At 36.9% G+C, this 21803-nt stretch overlaps 1 protein-coding gene across 1 annotated transcript in view; it reads right to left on the bottom strand.

Annotated features, from left to right (window-relative positions):
* Nucleotides 1-21803, bottom strand: part of ENPP1 (ectonucleotide pyrophosphatase/phosphodiesterase 1) — a 73831-nt gene that overhangs the window by 10479 nt on the left and 41549 nt on the right. The window contains exons 7-22 of the mRNA XM_023254376.2: nucleotides 20133-20212; nucleotides 19110-19229; nucleotides 17940-18049; nucleotides 17069-17134; nucleotides 16689-16761; nucleotides 13546-13654; nucleotides 12465-12596; nucleotides 10905-10936; nucleotides 9826-9953; nucleotides 8588-8657; nucleotides 7585-7672; nucleotides 5985-6154; nucleotides 4480-4531; nucleotides 2780-2934; nucleotides 1315-1444; nucleotides 146-226 (exon numbers count right to left, since the gene is read on the bottom strand). Coding sequence (XP_023110144.2) covers nucleotides 146-226; nucleotides 1315-1444; nucleotides 2780-2934; nucleotides 4480-4531; nucleotides 5985-6154; nucleotides 7585-7672; nucleotides 8588-8657; nucleotides 9826-9953; nucleotides 10905-10936; nucleotides 12465-12596; nucleotides 13546-13654; nucleotides 16689-16761; nucleotides 17069-17134; nucleotides 17940-18049; nucleotides 19110-19229; nucleotides 20133-20212 — 1596 coding nt within the window. The remainder of the gene's footprint in view (nucleotides 1-145; nucleotides 227-1314; nucleotides 1445-2779; nucleotides 2935-4479; nucleotides 4532-5984; nucleotides 6155-7584; nucleotides 7673-8587; nucleotides 8658-9825; nucleotides 9954-10904; nucleotides 10937-12464; nucleotides 12597-13545; nucleotides 13655-16688; nucleotides 16762-17068; nucleotides 17135-17939; nucleotides 18050-19109; nucleotides 19230-20132; nucleotides 20213-21803) is intronic.

Genomic DNA, 21803 nt, shown 5'->3' with positions numbered 1-21803 from the left:
TGTGTATTGGTGTTGTCCAAGTTAAACCAATAAGAATGTATCAGATAGTCATTTAATTTAGAGGGTCAACCTTATTAATATAAATTATACCTATAATACACAGAAATTCATTGAGATTATGAAATATAGGGTTAAAATTTTTTACCTTGAAAACTCTGGTACATTGGCACTATGTTAGTATTAAGCAATGCTTCAGAATATAGTTGACTTGAACCTTTATTTAGTTCTACAAAAAAATAAAAATAAAAAAGACAACTATTTCATTCTTCATGAGTAGCATTAGACATTATACTTTTTCATGGGAGTAGCATTTTTAAAAATTAGCTATCACCTTAAACCCATAAAAGTTTCCCAGGTACTGGGTCAAGGGAAAGGGCAATGTGCTTGGTCAAGTCCCTTTAAAAAAAGGAAAATAAGTATTTTCTTCCTCAAGATGAATTTAGCAAAGAAACAAACGCTTAATAAGAGCCCCAAAATAAACATGTTCAATTTTTACCTTTTTTGCCTTATTTCAACTACGATGTATTATGTGGACAATCTTCTTTCCTTCAACTCTTTTACAGTGAAAGGAAAAAAGAGGATATCTGGCTTCAGAACAACACCTACTGCCCTAAAAAAACATCACAGGACGTCTGCCTCGAAACGCTGTACAAGGCTTCTTTGTATGGATTTTCAGCTTGGATCTGCTCTATTTTCATAAAGCAATAGCCAAGTTCTGACTTCAGACACTTATTCTGGGGACTGGACTGGATACTGAAAGTATTGAAGCACCTGGAGACTTCTGATTTTTGCCTTTTAAGGCCAGCCTCAAAATGTCTTCTCATTAACATACAAATTTGCCACATTAAAAAGAGAATACTTAACCTCAAAAAAAAAAAAAAAAAGAGGGAGAGAAAAATCTTCCCTAGTGGCTCTGTCCCCGTAAAGGGCAAGCACACTTGGGCTCTGCCTATTCCTAATTCTTTGACAAATTATTTTTCTTTTTAACAAACAAAATGATATCTCCCTCCTAAGACCCCTGCTGGATCCTTCGGACTCAAGTTTTCTCAAATTCTGTGTAAAAGAAAGGTAGAAAAAATGAAGAATGTCCTATCTACAGCGTCTGCACTAAATCAACTACCCTCCAAACAAAAGCTAAAGGTTTTGTAAAATTCAAGTTTTAGATGCTTTAGAAATTTTCCCCTAAGAGTTATACTTCTCATTCGTGATGATCAACAATAAAAAGATGGTGTCCATTGCCCCAAAAGAAAGAAAAGGAGAAGGAAGAGAGAAAGAAGACCAGGGAAAGGGCAGGTCAGGGAGGAAGAAACTTACGTGGTGGGTAGAGGAACCCGTAACTCAGTTCAGCATTATTTTTATAAAATGAACACTTATGGACAGGATTGAGGGAAATTCGAAGATCCTGGTGGAGACAGTTGGAAAAGTCTTCTGTAGAGAAACTGTCCTGAAAAACAAAATGTAAAGAGCCATGAGGTATCAGGCATATAAAAGAAAAGAAGACGGCTTTATGAAGAGTTGAGGGTGAACCACACCCTACAAGGTCTGTGAACAACACCCTACTTGTCCCTTTAGGTCCTACTCCATTTTCCCATTTTTCTAACAGTGTATTCATCTTTTTTCTAACTGAAAGGCAACAACTCTTTATACTATTAAGGATATTAGTCATTTGTCATATGTGCAAATATTGGCCTATTATGCTGGGTTCAATATGGGCCTATATGCTGGGGGGACCTGAGCCTATCTTCCAAAGACAACCGCACAGACTTGAAAGCTGGTGCTTGGGGGAGCCACTGAATCAACAATGCAGCATGAAAACCTCGGGAGCACTGATGACGGAATTTATGCTGCTTTGATTGTATTACAAAACAGAACATTCAAACCGAAGCAAAGAACACCGTAATTAAGGCATTAAACAATAAATCTGATGGGGACCTACACAATACTGGCTAGACTCCTATATATTACAAAGTCAAGTACAAAACATGTTCGTAGTGTTTGAAGATAGTCGTCAAAATTAGAACAAATTTATGGCTGAAACTTTATGTAAATATGAGAATATGTGGGGGGCGTAATATATATATATTTTTTTAACAAAGACATTACATATATACATGCACACATCCCTACCTTTTTTATTTAGCTTTCTCAGTGAGTATTAACAATAGTTTTATTTTTTAAATCCAACTGCTAGACTCAACTAAGCTCTCTCAAATTGCCTTTCTGTCCCTTAAGGACTTCCTGTAGCTTGCCAGGCATTCGGTCTTTGAAAATTTGGTCAGACTAGTTTAAAACTTTAATTTGATCAAAATCTAAATCTCATTCCCTCCCCCCTTCTCTCTTTCGAGGCCTATCTTCTGCTTCTCTTTCTACTACAGCAGCCAGGGGACAGGGATGAGGGGGAATGGTGGTCTTATTCTGGGATATTCCATACCACGCCTACCCCCAACTATGCATTTAGAGACGAATACTTGTGACTGACTGCAAAACTGATTACATAAGTTAGAATCATAAAACATGAAAACAAACAAACACAAGGCAAGGGAGACACTTTGATGCACATTCCTCATTTCCCAGAAGAAGAAATTTGCTCGGAGTCTCAAAGTCACAGAGCTAGAATCAGAACTTAATTCCTGCAACTCCCAATTCAGTGATCTCCTAATTTAGGAACTGATTATGAAGCCAAGATTAGTTTGGCCCAAATTAACCATGCTTTTAGTGTTCTGCTTAATGATAATTAATGAAATAATCGCACGTAGCTAGAGGGGCGACCAATACTTGCATTTCTGTCGACAGTGTAGGATGTCCAAAGGGGCATCAGGATGTCATGGCTGTAAGCACTCACAAACCGGTGCTGGTAAAGAAGGCAAACTGTGCTGTCCCTCTGGAGAACTCTGGGTCTTCCATAGGGTACAGTGCCACGCTTAATAACCTTCTCTTGGGTCATAGGGGAAAAATGAAACCACCGTTCAAACAAACTTACTGTGAACTATATGATAATATATAATGATAACATTCATCTAATTCTTTCCTCTCCTTAAGACCCTATTGAAAAATTATTTTTTACTACAAAAAAACCCCACAAACTAATTACAAAGAGCAGAACCATAAATGATTTAGAAAACAAAAGGGATTCACCACAGTTTTTGCCTATGAAGATTCTGAGAGATCAGTGTAATATCAAGATCTCACAAAGGGACACTGTGAAATTGCTAGAAATTTCAGCAAATAGATCTTAAATAATATTACTAAAATTCTTTAACATTACTTTAATGACTTATTCTTTAGAGCAAATCTCCAGAAAGAAACATTTGAGGATGATGTATGTGCTTGGAAAACAAAAATTCAGAACTGAAATTATGAGATAAAGCTGAATGAAACAGTGATAGTATATATACCGTTTACTGCGCTTTTTCCAAGCGTCAAGTGCTTTGTAGAGTCCTTTGTAGACATCGTCTAATTGAATTCTTAAATAGTCCTATGAATTAAGGTTATATGTCCATTGTACAGATGAGAATACAGCAGTTTACAGGGAGTAAATACTTTTCCAATGGACATACAGTTCCTAAGCTCATATTCAAACATAGATCTACTCAATTCCAAAAGTGTCATCTTTCACTATACTTTGTCACCATGGGCCATCAAAGATTTCTCTAAACATGTACAGAGATTTTATATAGGCAAATTCAATTTGGGAATAATGTAGACTTCACCTTTTTATTCCAGAAGGAAAAAACTGAGCCAAGTAACTTAGGGATCAGAGACTACATCAAAGTGTATCAGAGATCATATCAAAGTGACACTGAGCATCCAAGTCCCAGCTGACAAATGTTCTCAGTTGTCTGTGTATTAAATATGCTTAATTTTCACTCAAAAGTTATGAAGAGGGGCACCGGGATGGCTTAGTCAGTTAGGCGTCTGACTCTTGATTTTGGCTCAGGTCACGATCTTAGGGTCATGGGATCTAACCCTGCATGGAGCCCCAAAGTCTATGCCCAGCATGGAGCCTAATTAAGATTCTCATTCTCTTTCTCTGCCTCTCCCAGCTTACACTCTCTCTCAAAAAAAAAAAAATTATGAAAAAATAACTTTAGATAAATCAATCAACTTATACTCTCCTGTAATTAACTAAGACCCAGGTGAGATAGAAATTTAACAGTATTTTCAATGGAAATCTGAGGGTCTCTTATAAACTTATAAAAATCTCCAAAATCTCAAACCACCTCAACTCTGTTCATAAAGAGTTATTCAGCTTCCACTAAATGCATGATGTGCTGTAACTATCCCTTCCTTCCTTATGACTAGCAGTCTAGACTGTTGAGCAAGGACATTGCCATGTTTCATCAGGTCGTCCTCCCCTACTATCTTTATGTTACTGGCTATTCTCAGCTAATGTCCCCAGACCAGTTCTCTGTGGTTGACACTGTTGAGAAAAAGCCTGTTTCCACATTCCAAGCTCAAGAGTAAGGATGCCTTCCTTACCTTCTGCCACAGTCAAATTCAACTGTATCTCAAAATCCACAACCGGCAAAACCTAAAAGTTAATAATACTATTTTAAGCGATGAGAGACATGTTTTTTTTTGTTTGTTTGTTTTCAGATGTGTTTTAATTTTGTAACAATTTCTACAGCCTCATTGTTCCATCGTGGGACAATGATAAAACCATCTTGTACAAGTGAAAGTTATTTTTTTTGATGAAGATGATAAAAATTCGGATGACAGCTGCAAGAAGACAAAATTGTTACATAAGCACAACACCATCAATGAAAAATAAGAATTGCTGTTTTATAATTTTTATCCCTACTCTGACAGTCTTTCTACGAGCCTAAAACAAAATGGAAGGCATAAAATCAACTGTTCCCCAAATCTCTATCTTCATGGACACTATCAATTTTGTTCACTTGTTATCACAAATTTTTATCTTCTTAAAACTATATATTAAGATAGGAGTAAAAAGAAAACAGTGCCGGGGCGCCTGGGTGGTTCAGTCCATTAAGCGTCTGACTCTTGGTTTTGGCTCAGGTCATGATCTCATGGTTCATGAGACCGAGCCCTGCATCAGGCTCTGCATTGACAACTTGAAGCTTGCTTGGGATTCTTTCTCTCTCTCTGCCCCTCCCCCATTTGCACTGTTTCTGTCTCTCTCAAAATAAATAAACTTAAAAAGTAAAGTGCCATATATCCATTTCTTGCCAAAAAAAGTTATTTTGCCTCTAAATTTAAGATGAACTGAGGGGTGCCTGGGTGGCTCAGTCAGTTAAACATTGGACTCTTGATTTTGGTTCAAGTCATAATCTCACAGGTTCCTAGATTGAGCCCTGCATTGTCAGTGCAGGGCCTGCTTGGAACTCTCTCTCTCCCTTCCCCAGTTCACTCTCTCTCTCTCAAAATAAATAAACATTAAAAAATACTTTAAAATAAACTGAGATATATTTTAGGAAAAGAATACTGTGACTGGTTTATAATCAAGACCTCACTGCTAGGACAGTAGCACAGATTCCATGATTCAGGATGCTCCAGAACTTAGCTGGACTTCTCCCAACCTGCACCCAAGTCAAGTCACAGCACCAAGGGATAAAAACAGAAGTGAGGGCTGCCTGGGCAAAGTTAAGCATCTGACTTCAGCTCAGGTCACATCTCACGGTTTGTGGGTTTGAGTGCTATGACAGGCTGTGCATTGACAGTGTGGAGCCTGCTTCGGATTCTCCGTCTCCCTTCCTCTCTGCCCCTCCCCCGCCTGCACTTTCTCTCTCTCTCAAAAATAAATAAATAAAAATTAAAAAGTATGTGAAAATTCAAAAACCAGGAAGAGGAAAAATAAATAATAAAAGGGCTGCATGTGCATGCTTATTTGGAATTAAACATAAATATATATTTATGCTCACTTATACATTTTAATTTGATCATGAAGTGTTTCTATAGCACATGCTATGCAGAGGGTGTTGCAGAATCACACAAACTGGGCTACACTCTTTGTCAATACTTACGGAGGGATCACATGAACAGTCAAGGTTATGTCTGGGCGTTCTTGTGAAGGGGCACTGTGCCAGGGGGTGGGCTTCTTTGGGATGCGTTGGGGTGTAAACAGGATGCTTTAGAAGGTGGTTAAGACTTCCGTGAGTTCCATTATTAGGAGCAGGTGACAAATTCAGTAAATCTGCATAATGCCAAGAATGGTAAATGGTTACCTTGAGGTTTCAAAATCAAATAAATGGTAGACTTACACTATTTTTATCTTTTTAGAACTAAATGTATGTAAGGCTTCTTCACTCTCTACCTAAAATAAAACTATAAAACTCTCTTGAATTTGAGAGCATTTATGACTATGCTATTGGTTTTTTTTAGTATATATGCTGCCAAAGCAAGCACATGACTATGCTATTCTTAATGGAATTACTGATATTCTGCTGTACGTCTCTAACGAAACTTCTGAAGTTTAAAGTGTATAATAACTATAGTTACCACCATTGCATACTAATGCCAATCACTGTGCCAATATATTTTTCTTAATTAATCCTCAAAACAATTTAATAAGTTATTGTCAACATTTGGTAGGTGAATAATCACAGTGCTTTGCTCAAGGCCTCAAAGCTACTAATGTAGTAAGACCTACGCTTCAAAACCAGCTTTGTCTGAGTCTAAAACTCCTGCTCTTGGGGCGCCTGGGTGGCTCAGTTGGTTGAGCATCCGACTTCAGCTCAGGTCACGATCTCGCGGTCCGTGAGTTCAAGCCCCGCCTCAGGCTCTGGGCTGATGGCTCAGAGCCTGGAGCCTGCTTCCGATTCTGTGTCTCCCTCTCTATCTGCCCCTCCCCCGTTCATGCTCTGTCTCTCTCTGTCCCAAAAATAAATAAACATTAAAAAAAATTGTTTTTTAAATAAAATAAAATAAAACTCATGCTCTTGATAATAACAATAGCAAACGTTTAAACAGTAAAGCACTTAGGATATGCCTGGCACTGTTTTAAGTGCTTTAGGATATATTAATTCATTTGAGTGTATAGGCCCCCACTGAAAGAATCATACTCAGGACATATTTAAGGTTTTGCAAATGTCTAGTATCATTATCAGAAAAAGGAAGTAATACTTAAAACATAATATCCAACCATAAAGGTATTAATTAAGAAAGTACAGAGCAAGTCAGTAATATATCTAATGGGTCCTCCTCCATTCTACAACTGTGACATCGTCATCCATTCAACTATTATTGCTACCAGAGGTTCTGCCTCTTTTGTGTTCCCTTCAGAGACTCCAAACTCTTTCCCGGGCTTCCACCTGACGCCTGAGTCAATCGTCGTATCATTAAGCCGAAGGCCTGGCAAACTGCTAGGCATTGGGGATGTACAGACCTCACAGCTCTGGGTGTTGCAGTTTACCTGTGTGCAAACCCATGGAAGAGACACCAGTAATCAGATGGCAATGACCCACATATTTTTTTCAATGACTCTGGGTCAGAAAGGTGAAAGGTAAAAATGTGATCTGTCTCACATCATCATCTCTACAGAGATGCCCACCGTGTGACTTACTTTTCATAATCCTATTCCAGCTCTGTTTTCAGAAGAAATGAAAGAAGCCTGTTCACACTTACCACACATTAAATTATAGACTTCAATACTTTCAAAAGAGTCAACTTCGATGCTGTGCTTGAAGCCAGGTCCATAGCCGATAAAGAGAGCCTAGATTGGCCAGAAAAGTTAACAGTTTATCAGTTCGTATCAGCTATGTATGCAGCTGGTGAAAAAAATTATTTTATATTATCCATATTGTACATATATAAACTGGTTATGTTAAGATATCAGAAAAATACCGTGCCCACAGGCTTCATAGGATACGGTGTTAACCCTTGTTGCACATGTTATCTAAGGACATGTAGGACACTTCTCTCAGCTTTACTGTGATTCTGACTTGACAGTCAGAAGAGAATAGATGATGAAATTGTTTCTCATCTGTGAAATGGGATATAAATGTCACTCTGCCCACCCTACACAGTGCTGTAGGGATCAAATTAAATAACTGTTGTGCGTATATTTTGAACTTTTAAATTGCTAGATGAATGTAAGGCATTACCTTCATTTAGAACAAGTATGATATCTTTTCTCCTCTTAAATCACCAGCTTTCATTTACTGTGAAAGCAATATTCTTAACGGAACACAAACATATGCAAAATGATTATTAGAAATTTAGTATGAGGTATAAGTCATATAATACATCATACATGCCTGAAACATGAATATTTTAACAAATTCTATTAATACCATGCTCAAAATAAAATGACTATATGCAATCATATGCTTCATTAATTCTCATCCAAGACATGTAAGCACAATCTGTGTTTCTAAATCTAAACTTTGAGAGCTTGTTTGGAGGTTCTAGCAGGGGAGCGCAACTACTCATATACCCTTGACCAAAGAACGGTCCTCCTCTATCGGGGAAGGTCGTCCTCTTCGACAGAGCACTGGGTGTTGTATGGAAACCAATGTGACAATAAATTTCATATTTAAATAAATAAGTAAATAAATCTAAACTTTGTATATCAGTTTTTCTTCAGATACAAACTACTATTTTTTTTAAGTATATCAGATTTACTTACTTGCATATTTGAAAATATATTGTCAGAACCATGGAATCCAATTCCACAATGCTTGCTTTCTGCAGGATTCCTAATTTTGACATAGTATGAATTAATGATGTGAAGTCTATTCATAGTGCAAAATTTAAAGTCACATTATTTCTGTTAATCAAGAATAAGTAACTATTTTGTTAAACAAACCAAAAAATCGTAAACAAAACCACCTGGCTTTGCAAAGCAGTAAGAGGCCACCCTGATCTTTTATTTTGCAGACAAATCAACCATAAATGCAGGATGGCATAGAGGAAAAAAGCCACTAGCACTGACACAAAACTAGTTTTGAACCCTGACTATGCTATTTGCTAGCTGTGACACTGGCCATGTAGTTATCTTATCTTCGTTTCAGTCTTGTTGTATTGGGTTGTCTGTACAAATTAAATGGCTTAGCCTAAAGCAATCTTTGGAATATAGATGTTCGTAAAATATTGGTTCTCCCATGAAAGCAAGGACCATCCCTTCTTTCAATGTTTTTCTTCCAAACACGAAAAGCACAGCCCTCTAGTAAAAGTAGAGACAGTGAAACTCTTAAAGTGAATCCTGGTTCATTGCTTAGGTTTTGTTTGACAGGGGTATTTATTGTCCCTGGCTTCCCGGCAACCATCCAAAGAGTTAATTATCAGGTTTTGAGATATTAACAATATTAGCCATCCAAATAATTCTCCAACACATCAATAAACTGAGCTGAAAAAACAACTTCGTAAAATGAAGAAAGCAATTGCTCATTATCATAAAGAGGTTTTACCAATTATTCGCTGGATCTGAAGGTATTATTAGGATAACTGTAATGTGCAGAAGAGATAAGAGCGGCAAGTGGTAACACCAACATGGAACATAAATAATCAATATGGATGTGGGCAGAGGAGTGGCTCCCAGCTGGGGGTGGATGGCCCTCCCCAGGAAACCTATAGCAATGTCTGCAGACATTTTTGGTTGGCTCAACTATGGAAAGGGTGCTTTTTCATCTAGTGGGTAGAAGCCAGGGATGCTTTCAAACATCCCACAATGCACAGGACAGCCCTCCACAACAAAGAATGGTCTGACCCCAAAAGGTCAATCCCGGGTTGAGGAGCCCCAGGACAGAGTGAAGAGAATCATCTGTGCACGGTTTTCATACAACAACACTGTTGGAAAGGGCCCAATGGTTACACTGAATGACTAACATATCAGGTGAGGTTTACCTGGAAACCATCAGAACTTACAATGCAAGTTGCCACTGAGGATCCAAATAGAATGTCAAGGGCTCAATCCTGTCGTTTTTGGCAAAGTGCAAACGCTTCGGTAAGAAATGCTTGAGGTAAGGCTTGAAGTGCTGGTTTGGCTCCCGGCACTGATATTACAGAAGGTAAAGAAAAACTCTTATTTCGATATTTTCTTAGGTGTAAACTTCTCTTGAGACTGTATTCTAATTCTGTAAGATTTTTTTTCTGTTAAAAATTTTACCAGTCTGCTCAGTAAGTCACAGATGCAAAAATAACGGAGTCCCTCTATTCCCGATTCAATATTTGTATTTTTTACAGGAAATCATAATTGCTACATAAAAAAAAAAAAAACAACTAAAATTCTTAGACTATGCCATTCATTAATATTTGGGTTACTATCAATGATACCATTTCCAAACATTCTTATAACTGCAATGGTAATCATTTTCTTCAATATTTAAAACACTTCGGGGCCCCCGGGTGGCTCAGTCAGTTAAGTGTCTGACTCTTGGTTTCGGCTCAGGTCATGATCTCACAGTTTTGTGAGCTGGAGCCCCATTCACACTGTGCAGAGACTGCTTGGGATTCTCTCTCTCCCTCTCTCTGTTCCTCCACTGCTTGTGTGCTCTCTCTCTCTCTCTCTCAAAACAAATAAATAAACTTCAATAAATAAATAAATAAAACATATCAAGTAAAAAAAAGTACTATAGATAACTCATCACCAAGTCAAGAATTTATTTTTTAAATGGGGATAAAAGGATTGGCAGGAAATATATAACAATGCCAACAGTACCTATGCTGAGATAGCTATAGACTTTTTCCCTTCTATTTTTTCCAATTATTTCTTTACTGTTATAAAAATTAATTGATGACAATAAATGAATTCTTAAAAACTTTCAATGCTGGTTTATTGGGGTGTGTCCTTAAAAATCTTTAAAAACTATAGGGCATTTAAATGTTGGCCCACATAGCTCAAAAATTCTAATGCTAAAAAATCCCAAGAACAGTTACTAAACTTTTTTTCTAAATATATATTAAAACTAACAATAAGTAAATAATGGAAAAATAAATACACTCACGGAAAGATTCCTGGCAAGGTCTTCATAATTAACTGAAGGGGGACAAAGATAAGAATTAATCATGGATGTTATGCTACAATTAGAAATAAAAATAAAACAAAAATGTTGAATGTCAGACTCAAACTCAAAGCAGGTTCCAAACAGCTTATTTAAACCATTATATATTAGTGGTTGGTAGGAATGAGACAGATCTTTAGGAACCACCCCATGCCTGTGAAATCATGTCGTACTGTTAAATGAAGAGACAAGTTAAAGAGTATCTATCTATCCATCCATCTGTTCATCCATATGTGTGTCCATTCACCTGGCCATCCATAAATATGACCATGCATCTAGATCTAGTATGATTTCATAGTGTAAAAATTAAAAAAAAAATAGTGTTTTATATACGCATAGCAGATATCTGGGAAGACATTCCAAGCCTAACAGTGTTTAATCTCTAGAGAGAGGAAATGAGGTGTGAATTAGGGAGATTTAAGGAAACCGTTACTTTTTATTTTATATATTTTGATATTTGGTAACTCCAGAATTTCCAAATAAAAAGGACACTGGAGAACGTAGAAAAGAGAGCAAGTAGATAGTTTTGTAACTGAATTTGCATAGCAAGACCACACAGATTTACTTAGTGTCTTCTGTGCTACAAATCAATATATGTCTAGATTTCCAAAGATTCTTCTAGCCATACTTTATAAAAGTTTGAAAAAAAATTTCAGATACAATAAATGTTTTGTATATATATTTCATGTATGTATATTGATAAATAAATATAGATATTTTTGCCTTAATTTGGGAAACAGAGGCCTAATGAGAGAAAGTTAAAGCTCAGTCATCCCATACTAAACATCTCTGGGCACTGCCTCCGCCTATATGGTTTTATAACAGGTTTTATAACAATTGTATATGACTTTTAAGCAGGCTATAACAGAGGTGCAAACAGTTAGGAAATGCACTTGACTTGCAAAAGAATTAACATTTAAAAAATTTCCTTGGCAATTTGGGTTGCACATGTGGTCAACACAGAATTGAAATTTCTTCTTCTCTGTTTACAAAACACATTCTCACTGTGTTTTAGAATGGTAAAAGAAAGTCATTTCTGAGGACAGAAACCAGCTGTTTATGGAATTATAAGAATTACAGAATTTCCTGCATTCCTCCTTGTGACAGAATATTATTTTATAACAGCTCTAAGTTATTTTAATGGAATGTCATTAATGAAACTTGAATAAATGCAGATGAACTTTTCTTTTAAGTTTTGTTTTGTTTTTTGTTTTTGTTTTTATTTTTAGTACAAGTAATCTCAAACCCAATACAAGTAAAACACACACTACGACATAAAAATGTACTGACCACACACACATAATATGCTTAGCAACGAAAAACAAAAATAAGTGGTTAGATCTATGTCTTGAATAAAATCCCTTTGGGTGCAGAAGACCTGCATTGGAGATTTAATCATGCAAAGGAAATTAACTTGATGCACTTTAGTGTGGAGATACAATAATTTAGAGGAATGTATTCAGAATGTAATCACATTCAAAGTTAGCGTCCATATATACTTACATGAAAAGTACTTATCCGGGACATCAGAGGGTCTCAAGCGAGCGGCAGGTCCATATACAATTTTAATATTTTTAACGTCTCCCAAATATTTATTCAGATACACATATTTCTTGCAACTGCCTTGTTCCATGCCTAGGAGAAAAAATTCCCAAACATGTTACAACTTCAATAAAGAATTTCACACATGGAAGAGAATTTCCTTCACTTCCAGAATTTAATTCAATAAATATGTGCTCAGTGCTCATGTGAGTTAAACATCTAGTAGGTAAGACACAGAACTTCAGCTGTATCCACCATTTCACTTAAAAAAAAATCTTTTCCCCTTCATCCACAATTACTTTATTGTTTCTTCTAATTTAGGTAGGTGAGGAGGAATATCACAGCTTCAGACCAAATAGCAAAGCTTAGTTGTTTTCATAAGATCACCTAGAATAGTAACTGGTATTATAAAATTCTCAGTCTCATTCCAGAACTGCATTTTCTTTGGAACAAAACTTCTTACAGCTATTTCTAGAAATAGCTTTTAGCAATTATTTCTGACACAAACAATAACAACAAGAAAAAAAAAAAACGAAAAGGGTGTGTTTTCTATTTTCTTGTACATTCATTGCTTCTGCACTCTCAAGGCTGTTACACAAACATGTTCTAAAGGCCAAATAAGTAAAAAGTGAAATTAACATAGTGCTAAAATTAATACATACTGCTTCTAAAATCAGATTTTTATGCTAAATAGAAGACATACATAATAATGTATTCATTAAATCTAAAATTATTACACTACATTTACCAAAATTAAACATTAAAAAACTTTTTTTAACTTTTCAAAATTCCTGGTACAAACCTTCCTCAAATCAGGAAATGGGTGCATTATCATTGATAGCTGTGAATTCTGTGCTTTACTTGTACTTTATATTTTATACAATTTTTTCCTAAACATTTTCCACAACAAACTACATTAAAAAAACAACAACAAAGAATTAACTGTAACAATCAAAATAAATAATGAAACAATAACCAGTCAAGGAACCCTTTTTTGGGGCACCATTTAACCTGAAGGGTAAATGATGAAAATTCAGGTTACCATGATCTGAAACAAGGATGAGGTTCAGGCACTGATGCAAGTTCAGCTCCTTTAGACCATCCATCAGCATGCCAACCATGTTGTCAACCCTCTGCAAAGCTCTGATGACCTAAGAAAAGGAAGCAATTTCATGTGATGGATTCCATATTAACAGCTATTTCTATGTAAAGCTATCTCTGTTCATAAAGGAAAAGTTCAGTGGATGCAACTACGATGATGAACTACATATGCTTTGCATTAGGCTAAGACAAGCCAGGTAAGACAATGCCCATTAATAAAAAGAAGGGCCCAAATCCCGTACATGCTCAATCCTAAGTACTGGAAATGTCACTAGCCGACCTGATCGTCTAAATTGCCAAAAATGTTAAAATTATTCATGAAATGCTTTATAGTTCATTATGTTTGATTTTTAAAACTAGAACTCCTAGGGTGTGCCTAGGTGGCTCAGTCAGTTAAGCCTCCAACTTTGGCTCAGGTCATGATCTCACGGTTCGTAGGTTCGAGCCCCATATCGGGCTCTGTGTTGACAGCTCAGAGCTTGGAGCCTGCTTCTGATTCTGTGTCTCCCTCTCTCTGCCCATCCCCACTCACACTCTGTGTGTGTCTCTCTCACTCAAAAATAAATAAACATTGACAAAAATGTTTTAAATTTTTTTTTTCAACGTTTATTTATTTTTGGGACAGAGAGAGACAGAGCATGAACGGGGGAGGGGCAGAGAGAGAGGGAGACACAGAATCAGAAACAGGCTCCAGGCTCTGAGCCATCAGCCCAGAGCCCGACACGGGGCTCGAACTCATGGACTGCGAGATTGTGACCTGGCTGAAGTCAGACGCTTAACCGACTGCGCCACCCAGGCGCCCCGACAAAAATGTTTTAAATTAGAACTCCTAGGAACCCATTATTTCCTTGCAAACTGCATGTATTTTGCACACATCTATCACGAGGACAGACTAGCAAATAGTTTTAGTAACTTGCTTTTGACATTTCTCTTTTCGGCTCTCCTTGCAAAACCAGGAAAATTCTTTGCAGCTCTACATGTGCTTTCTGTAATGTATCAAATCAGTCTTATCTCTATAGTCAATTTATTCCACTGTAATAATGAAACAACCTCCTTCAATATGGTCTTTCATTCAAAGCCACCCAAGTAATGCAAGTTGGAGTTTTTAAGTATTAAAATCAAGTGGGTTTTGATGTGCCAGTAATATTAGAATTTAACAGAATTTACAAGCTGGTGACTATGATACAAAAAGCAAGGGGCTCAATCTTGAATGAAGATGAATCACAAAAATAGTCCTTTGGAAAATCTTCAGTGAAATTAGAAAAGGCAGCACCGATTTCATAATTTATATGAGCTGATAACCAAACAATTACAAAATGATCCTCAGACTTCCTTGTAGCCAGACTGACCTAGACATGAGTTGTGTCAGTGAATTCAGTGAAAGAATAAAAATTACACTAGCATCTGGTCAATTGTCAAACCAAGATAACACTGACACAAAACTTTTCCCTGTCACCAATTATGACCCAGTCACCTTATTGACCATGTGTCTTCCTTACCCCACCTCTAAAGAGCAAAGCAAGGGCACAGGGAATTACTAACTACATTAGAGCTGCTGGAGATGTTAGGAGCTAATAGACATGTTAGGATAGGCTCTGGTCTGGACTCTGTGCTAAAGAGACTTTGAGGCTCACAAACTACGCAGACTAGGGTGAAATTCTAGCTATTCCTAGTCTTTTATCTCTTACAGTCACATGGGGGAAAAGATAACAAGGATTCTGAGATTAGGGACCCTGGCTATACCTCTTCTTCCTTTCACCATGACCACCAATATTCCTAGATCCTTACTCCCTGTTTCTTTTCAGATCTTGGGTCACAGATAAAATATACGGCATAAGGGAAGTCAGCTTAGAAGTACAAGGAAAGAAGCTCAAATCGTTTTCTGTTCCAATGCTTCCTCTGCTCCAAGATATAAAAATTCTACGGCCGCACAAAAACTGAAAGCAGTATTTGATCTTTCAAAGCACTATACCGATTACAAACCTAGCCAGGGGTTGGCTAAGTTCCTAAAAGGACGTCAGGTCAAGTAAGATCTCATGTTGACAGCCTTAGTACATGAGCCATTTCCCCATCTCTAACTTCCTAGTAACTGTTCAATAAAACCATGGTTATTTGAAATTTTCTGTAGTGTTGACAAAATCTCCTATTTTTTAATGCCCAAGCTCTGTTGTAAGCATGATCTCAGAGGCCAGAGCTAGATCTCCTAAGGTGGAGAGATCATAGTAGGCTTCTTGTGTTATTTGACCAATTCTCCTCTATTTACATAGAAAATTGAGCACTGGATGCCATATGTAAGAGAGGAATCATTGGGTTCTACCTCTGAAGCCAAGACTACACTGTATGTTAACTAACTTGAATTAAGAAGAAAAAAAACAAAACTTAGGGGTGCCTGGGTGGCTCAGTCAGTTAAGCGTCCAACTTCGGCTCAGGTCATGATCTCACAGTTCGTGAGTTCAAGCCCCACGTTGGGCTCTGTGCTGACGGCTCAGAGCATGGAGCCTGCTTCGGATTCAGTGTCTCCCTCTCTCTGCCCCCCTCCCTTGTTCGTACTCTGCCTCTCTCTCTCAAAAAAAAAAAATAATAAACAAATAAACATCAAAACAAGAACTAAAAAAAAAAAGAAAAAAAAGAAACCAGTCTATGGACAGGCCAGAACCCTGGCTACCTGAACCTTTGCTATCCACACTCTTGTTTATCAAACACAGAATAAAATAAGTCAAGATTTAAAAAAAAAAAAGAAAGAAAAAAAAAAAAAAAAAGAAAATTGGAGTCTTACCCATTTACAAAACTTCCAAAGACCCTTAGTTTTTAAGCCAATGTAGGGATAAATGCAGTGGATAAAGGCTTTGGAAATGAGAATATGGAATTTAATTTACCATCAGTTCAACTGAGCACTGTGGAAAGTATAGACAAGACTACTGTTATTTTTACTAGAGTGCATCCTTTGGTTTAGTTAAAATTGTGCTTACTACTCTTCCCAGAATCATGGAATCTTGCTAGAATGGTCTAGAAACCTGCTTCAAAGCAGGTTTAGTTACATGACACCAGGTTTCATGAAGTAATCACTGATAAAAAGGTACTTACCTCACTGCTGACTGGTCCATATGAATGACCTGAAGAATCTGGTTCTTCTAAATACAGAGTGTAAAAGTGTGGTCTAAATCAAACAGCATCAAAATGTAATATTTTATAAACACATTGTAAAACAGAATGGAAAGAATAACTTAACAATTGAGAGTGATTAAAAAGTCTACAACACTGGGGTAACATTTCTAATCTTTCTGAGAAATAATTTGCGGATTTGGAGTTCTTCAAAATGGTAGCCATAAGAGCTCCCTAAAGAGTTTATTTGGATATAAAATGCCAGAGCCAACTGCAAAGTTTTCTTGCTGCCTATTTTTAAATATTCTGTGATATCTATAAAACAAAGGAGTAGTTACCATACAAATTAGTCATCTACATACCTTTCATCTTTAGGAAGCTGCAACCACTTAAGAACAGCTAAAATCCTTTCTTCAAATGGTACTGAACTAAAATTAAGGATAAACAAAATTAAATAGTCTGTGACACTGTTTGAGTTTAAAATATCAGTGTGTTTCTTATTGACAAGCACACTGCAAGACTAAAGCAATTACATGCATTAATTGTGTTTGAAACAATGTAAAAGTTTTATTTGAAAACTCTAACTTGTTTTCCCAATAAAGGACCAAAAGTTAAGGTTCACATTGGGGAAGCTTCGATCTGGGGAAGAGAATGAAGGCAAGTGTTTAATTTGCTGACATTTTTGTTATGTAACTAATATTTATTAAGCATTTATTGCCAATTACAGTTCTAAATGGTGTCCCCATAAGCATCCCAATGAAAGCTGCAAATAGGTTTAAAAATGTGCTTCTGACTTCTACCTGATGATATTATGCCTGTATCTGAGAATAGCAATTGCTACCACATGAATAACCCATGTGTCCACCATACATTTCACAAAAGGTACCTGATGGAGAACTCATTTGCTCGTGACTCTTAAAAAGTTGGAGTCAGTCACTATGACTTCATTTTTTATTCCTGCCCAAAGATCTGAATGCAAACTGTAACACGTAACCAGCACTTTCTAGAAAACCTCCAGAAAAAACTTTGTCTAGTTTCACTGTCCATCCATCCCTTCAAAACTCACCTACCCTCCACCTAAAAGCTATCTGAGATAGAGTTCTTATTCTGGCCATTCTCATTTTTCAGCTAACGCACTATGCAAATGCTAGAACTTAGAACTTGATAAAAAGGAGAAGCTGAGATTAAAAAATAAATAAATGAGCAATTCTGAAAAAGTGCATCTATACCTACCTATTATATATTTTATAGATGTCTGGGAAAATTCCACTAATTTCCACGTCTGATCCTGGCCAGAAAAATGTACCACTTTTCAGGCCTTGATATTTAGCAGTGATCCAAATCTGGGGAAGAGAATGAAGGCAAGTCAGAAAATTACACAACTGTTCACTTCTTAGCAAAGTATACACTCATGTAACACCAGTGTGTTTCTCTCAAGTGCTAGACTATGTTTGAGGTTAATGAGCTCCAGCAGCGAGACTATAAAATAATCACTTAATATGACTCTGAACAGCAGCAAAATGAAATAATTAGAACTTAAATTAACCTAAAAAATATAGACAGTCCGTTTTCAGAAATCTCTGCAACTTTCAGAGCCACACCCCTACTTAATGGGGTTTCCCCTGGAAAGAAGAAAAAATCCCCAAATATACATGTGCTTAATTTGCTGACATTTTTGTTATGTAACTAACATTTATTAAGCACTTATTGCCAATTTCAGTTCTAAATAGCATCCCCCTAAGCATCCCAATTATTAATTTAGATAATCCTCACAATAACCCCGTAAGGGTAACAGTATTATCTACAGTATAAACATGAGAAAATGGAGGCAGAGAAAGAATAATTTGCCCAAAGTCACATAGCTTTAAGTGTCAGCACTAAAATTTGAATTTATACCCTGTAAATTACCCATCATGCTCTTTTTCCTTCTAAGAAGAATATCAAGACTATCTAAAAAGACCCCATGGGATTTTTGTGGAAATTTCGGAAAAATACAAAGAAACACATCTAAATCATGGCCAGAAAGAATCTTTGTGTTAGCCAATGCAAATGAAGTCAAAGTTTACCTCCTTCAGAAACCATTAGTGTTATGTGGATCAAAAGATTGCCCCGACGACTTCTATACACTCCTAGTGTATAGAAGGTGGAATGAAGCAGAAAAGAAAAATGGTTCAGAATTACCCAAACCCAGTTATGAAATAAACTACTCTCATTACGCAATGATACAAGCTGTGTTCAGGATGATCAGCATCTGTCTCCATTTACAAAAGGATGGCCACGACACAATAAATGAAGTAGGTTATTAAAAGCTCCAGAGAATCTGGGAGTTTACTCTGATTGAAATAGAAGAGAATTAAAAAAAAAAAAAAAAATCTTAGTAGCCAAAACAAACAAACAACTCACTGGTTCTCCTTTGTACCACTCAGGATTAAATTTCTCTTTACTTTTAAGTGCAAAGTAAGCATTCATCTTGGGATCATATATTTTATTGTCAATTATGCCATGGGATTCTGGATAAAGTCCCTAAAAAATATAAAAACAGGTTTTATGCAAGTTGTGAGGTATTTTTTGTTTTCATGTTAAATAAAATCACAAAACAAAATCATCAAAGAGAAACATGTAACTGAAGCTACAGGGAACTCGGCAGAGTTAAGGAGGGAAGAACAAAACTTTGGGATTTTTAAAATACAACCAACCACTCAAGATTTTATATAGTATTTGTACTTTATTTAACAGGAGAAAGTAAGTAGGAATGCTATGGATAAGGGCCTATATTAATAGGCAGCTTCCTCAATTTCTAAAAAAGTGCCCTATTTTCCCATTGCATTGCCGAGTAAGGAATTTCTGTAGAACAAACTATGTTTTGGTTCAGTCTGAGAAGAGCTTGCATTAATACAAGCTAAAGAATTCATTTTCTGGCTTGAACCCTAACACCTAATGAATTTGACTTTTCTCTTGGACTCCAATTAAATTGGCAAACTTTGAAACAAAAACAGGGCTGTAATCCTATCTAGAGTCAGGCAAAGTGGCTTGCTTAAATTCATACATCAAGATGACTGGAACAGGTTGAGAATCCATGAGTGTAGGACAGATTTGTACCAACAAAGCAAGCTACAAAACCATAAGAAGAAACAAGACACAAAAATTGGAGAACCTTAAAGCTGAAAGGAAACCAAGAACTCAGTTCTTAGAGTCTTCAGTCACCTCTTTTCAAGATGGAAAAATTGAGACCAGAATGAAAGGGATCCTCCCCGAACTACACCTAGTTGGTGGCAGAGGCAAAGACCAAAACCTAGGTTTCCTTGCTTAACTACATTTTGGAAAAAAGTTATTCTTTTCTGATATGATGTCTAATTATTCCCTCGAAAAATGTAACATTTACATCTCACTTCTGTGAACATATAAAAACTGAAATGTGGAGCTTACGGTGACAATGCTGTAGTGATTGGGAAAAGTTTTTGTTGGATATACTGGTCTCATGTTTCTGGTATATGTTCCACAGTTTTCTATAAGGGAAAAAAATCAAAGATTGTTGTTAAATGCAATCAATAATCTGTTTAATTCATCTAGCTTTGGTACGAAGTAAGTCTAAATAGTACTAAAAAAAACCAACCCAGGAGGGATTTATAACCATATGAAAATTTAGGGTTAATTATAAAGCAACACTGCAGATTCAAATTCAGTGTTCAAGTTAGTTTTCCTCAGATAAATATTAAACAAAATAATTAAGTCTATGAAATAATTATCCCATACTTATCAAAAACATTAAGTTCCGGGTAGACCATTTGTAATAATGATGCCTACTAGATCTTTGTCTGATATTATTTGGTGGTCACATACCTAAATTACAAGAGATAATTTAAAAAAAGCAAACTGCATCCTATGATTTCACTCATATGTGGAATTTGAGAAACTCAACAGATGCCCACAGGGGAAGAGAAGGAAAAATAAAATAAAAACAGAGAGGGAGGCAAACCATAAGAAACTCTTAAATACAGAGAACAAACTGAGGGTTGTTGGAGGGGTGTTGGGTGAAGGGATGGGCTAAATGGGTGATGGACATGAAGGGAGGGCACTTGCTGGCATGAGCACTGGGCGTCATATGTAAGTGATGAATCACTGATTAGAAAATAAAGGAGAGAAAAAACAAACTGCACGAGTAGCAAAATCTGCAAAATTAAAACAACGGTGAAGCAGTAGCTGGGGTGGCAGTGTCTCAGTCTGAAAATCCAGAATCAGCTCACTCTGGACACACTCAACACTGCTCTAAAGACAAAAAGGCATCTTCTGGCTTCGAGTTAGAGAAAGGCACAGAAGTCAGACTGTTCCAGATTTAGCCCTGGTGTCACGCTCCTTTTCTCCCGCCTCTACTATTAAAAAAAAAAGGGGCACCTGGGTGGCGCAGTCGGTTAAGCGTCCGACTTCAGCCAGGTCACGATCTCACGGTCCGTGAGTTCGAGCCCCGCATCAGGCTCTGGGCTGATGGCTCGGAGCCTGGAGCCTGTTTCTGATTCTGCGTCTCCCTCTCTCTCTGCCCCTCCCCCATTCATGCTCTGTCTCTCTCTGTTCCAAAAATAAATAAAAACGTTGAAAAAAAAAATACATAAACCTAATGATTCTAGCATCTCAATAAGTCATTGCCAAAAAATGCCCCTCAGGTTGGCATGTGTCTATCTCAATGCCTTCCAAACAGTGCAGAATTACAGAGTATGTTCCTCAATTATCCAAAGCTGGGGCTTAGGCAAATGGTGTACTGATTTCTTTTAAACGTCACATACAGGTAGCTACAGCTATTTAATTCTGAACTCAGGATGCAGTGTTTGGTGCCGTTGAAACAAACTTTCCTTTTCATGGCAACAAAGGGCCAGATTCAAGCTTCAAAGCCCATCATGGGCCTAACAGGTAAGAATAAAGCCTTCCCTGCTCCTGCATGCTTTTTGCTAAAGACTTTTTTTTTTCCAAGTCAAATAATTATTTACAAAAACGATTTTCTTTTAGGTAGAAATTAAAAACTGAAATTTTGGGCACCTGGGTGGCTCAGTCAGTTAAGCATCCCACTTTGGCTCAGGTCATGATCTCGCAGTCCATGAGTTCGAG

The sequence above is a fragment of the Felis catus genome, chromosome B2 (genome assembly GCF_018350175.1).
Source record: "Felis catus isolate Fca126 chromosome B2, F.catus_Fca126_mat1.0, whole genome shotgun sequence".
Taxonomy (NCBI): Eukaryota; Metazoa; Chordata; class Mammalia; order Carnivora; family Felidae; genus Felis; species Felis catus.
This window is presented reverse-complemented; position numbering and strand designations above follow the sequence as displayed.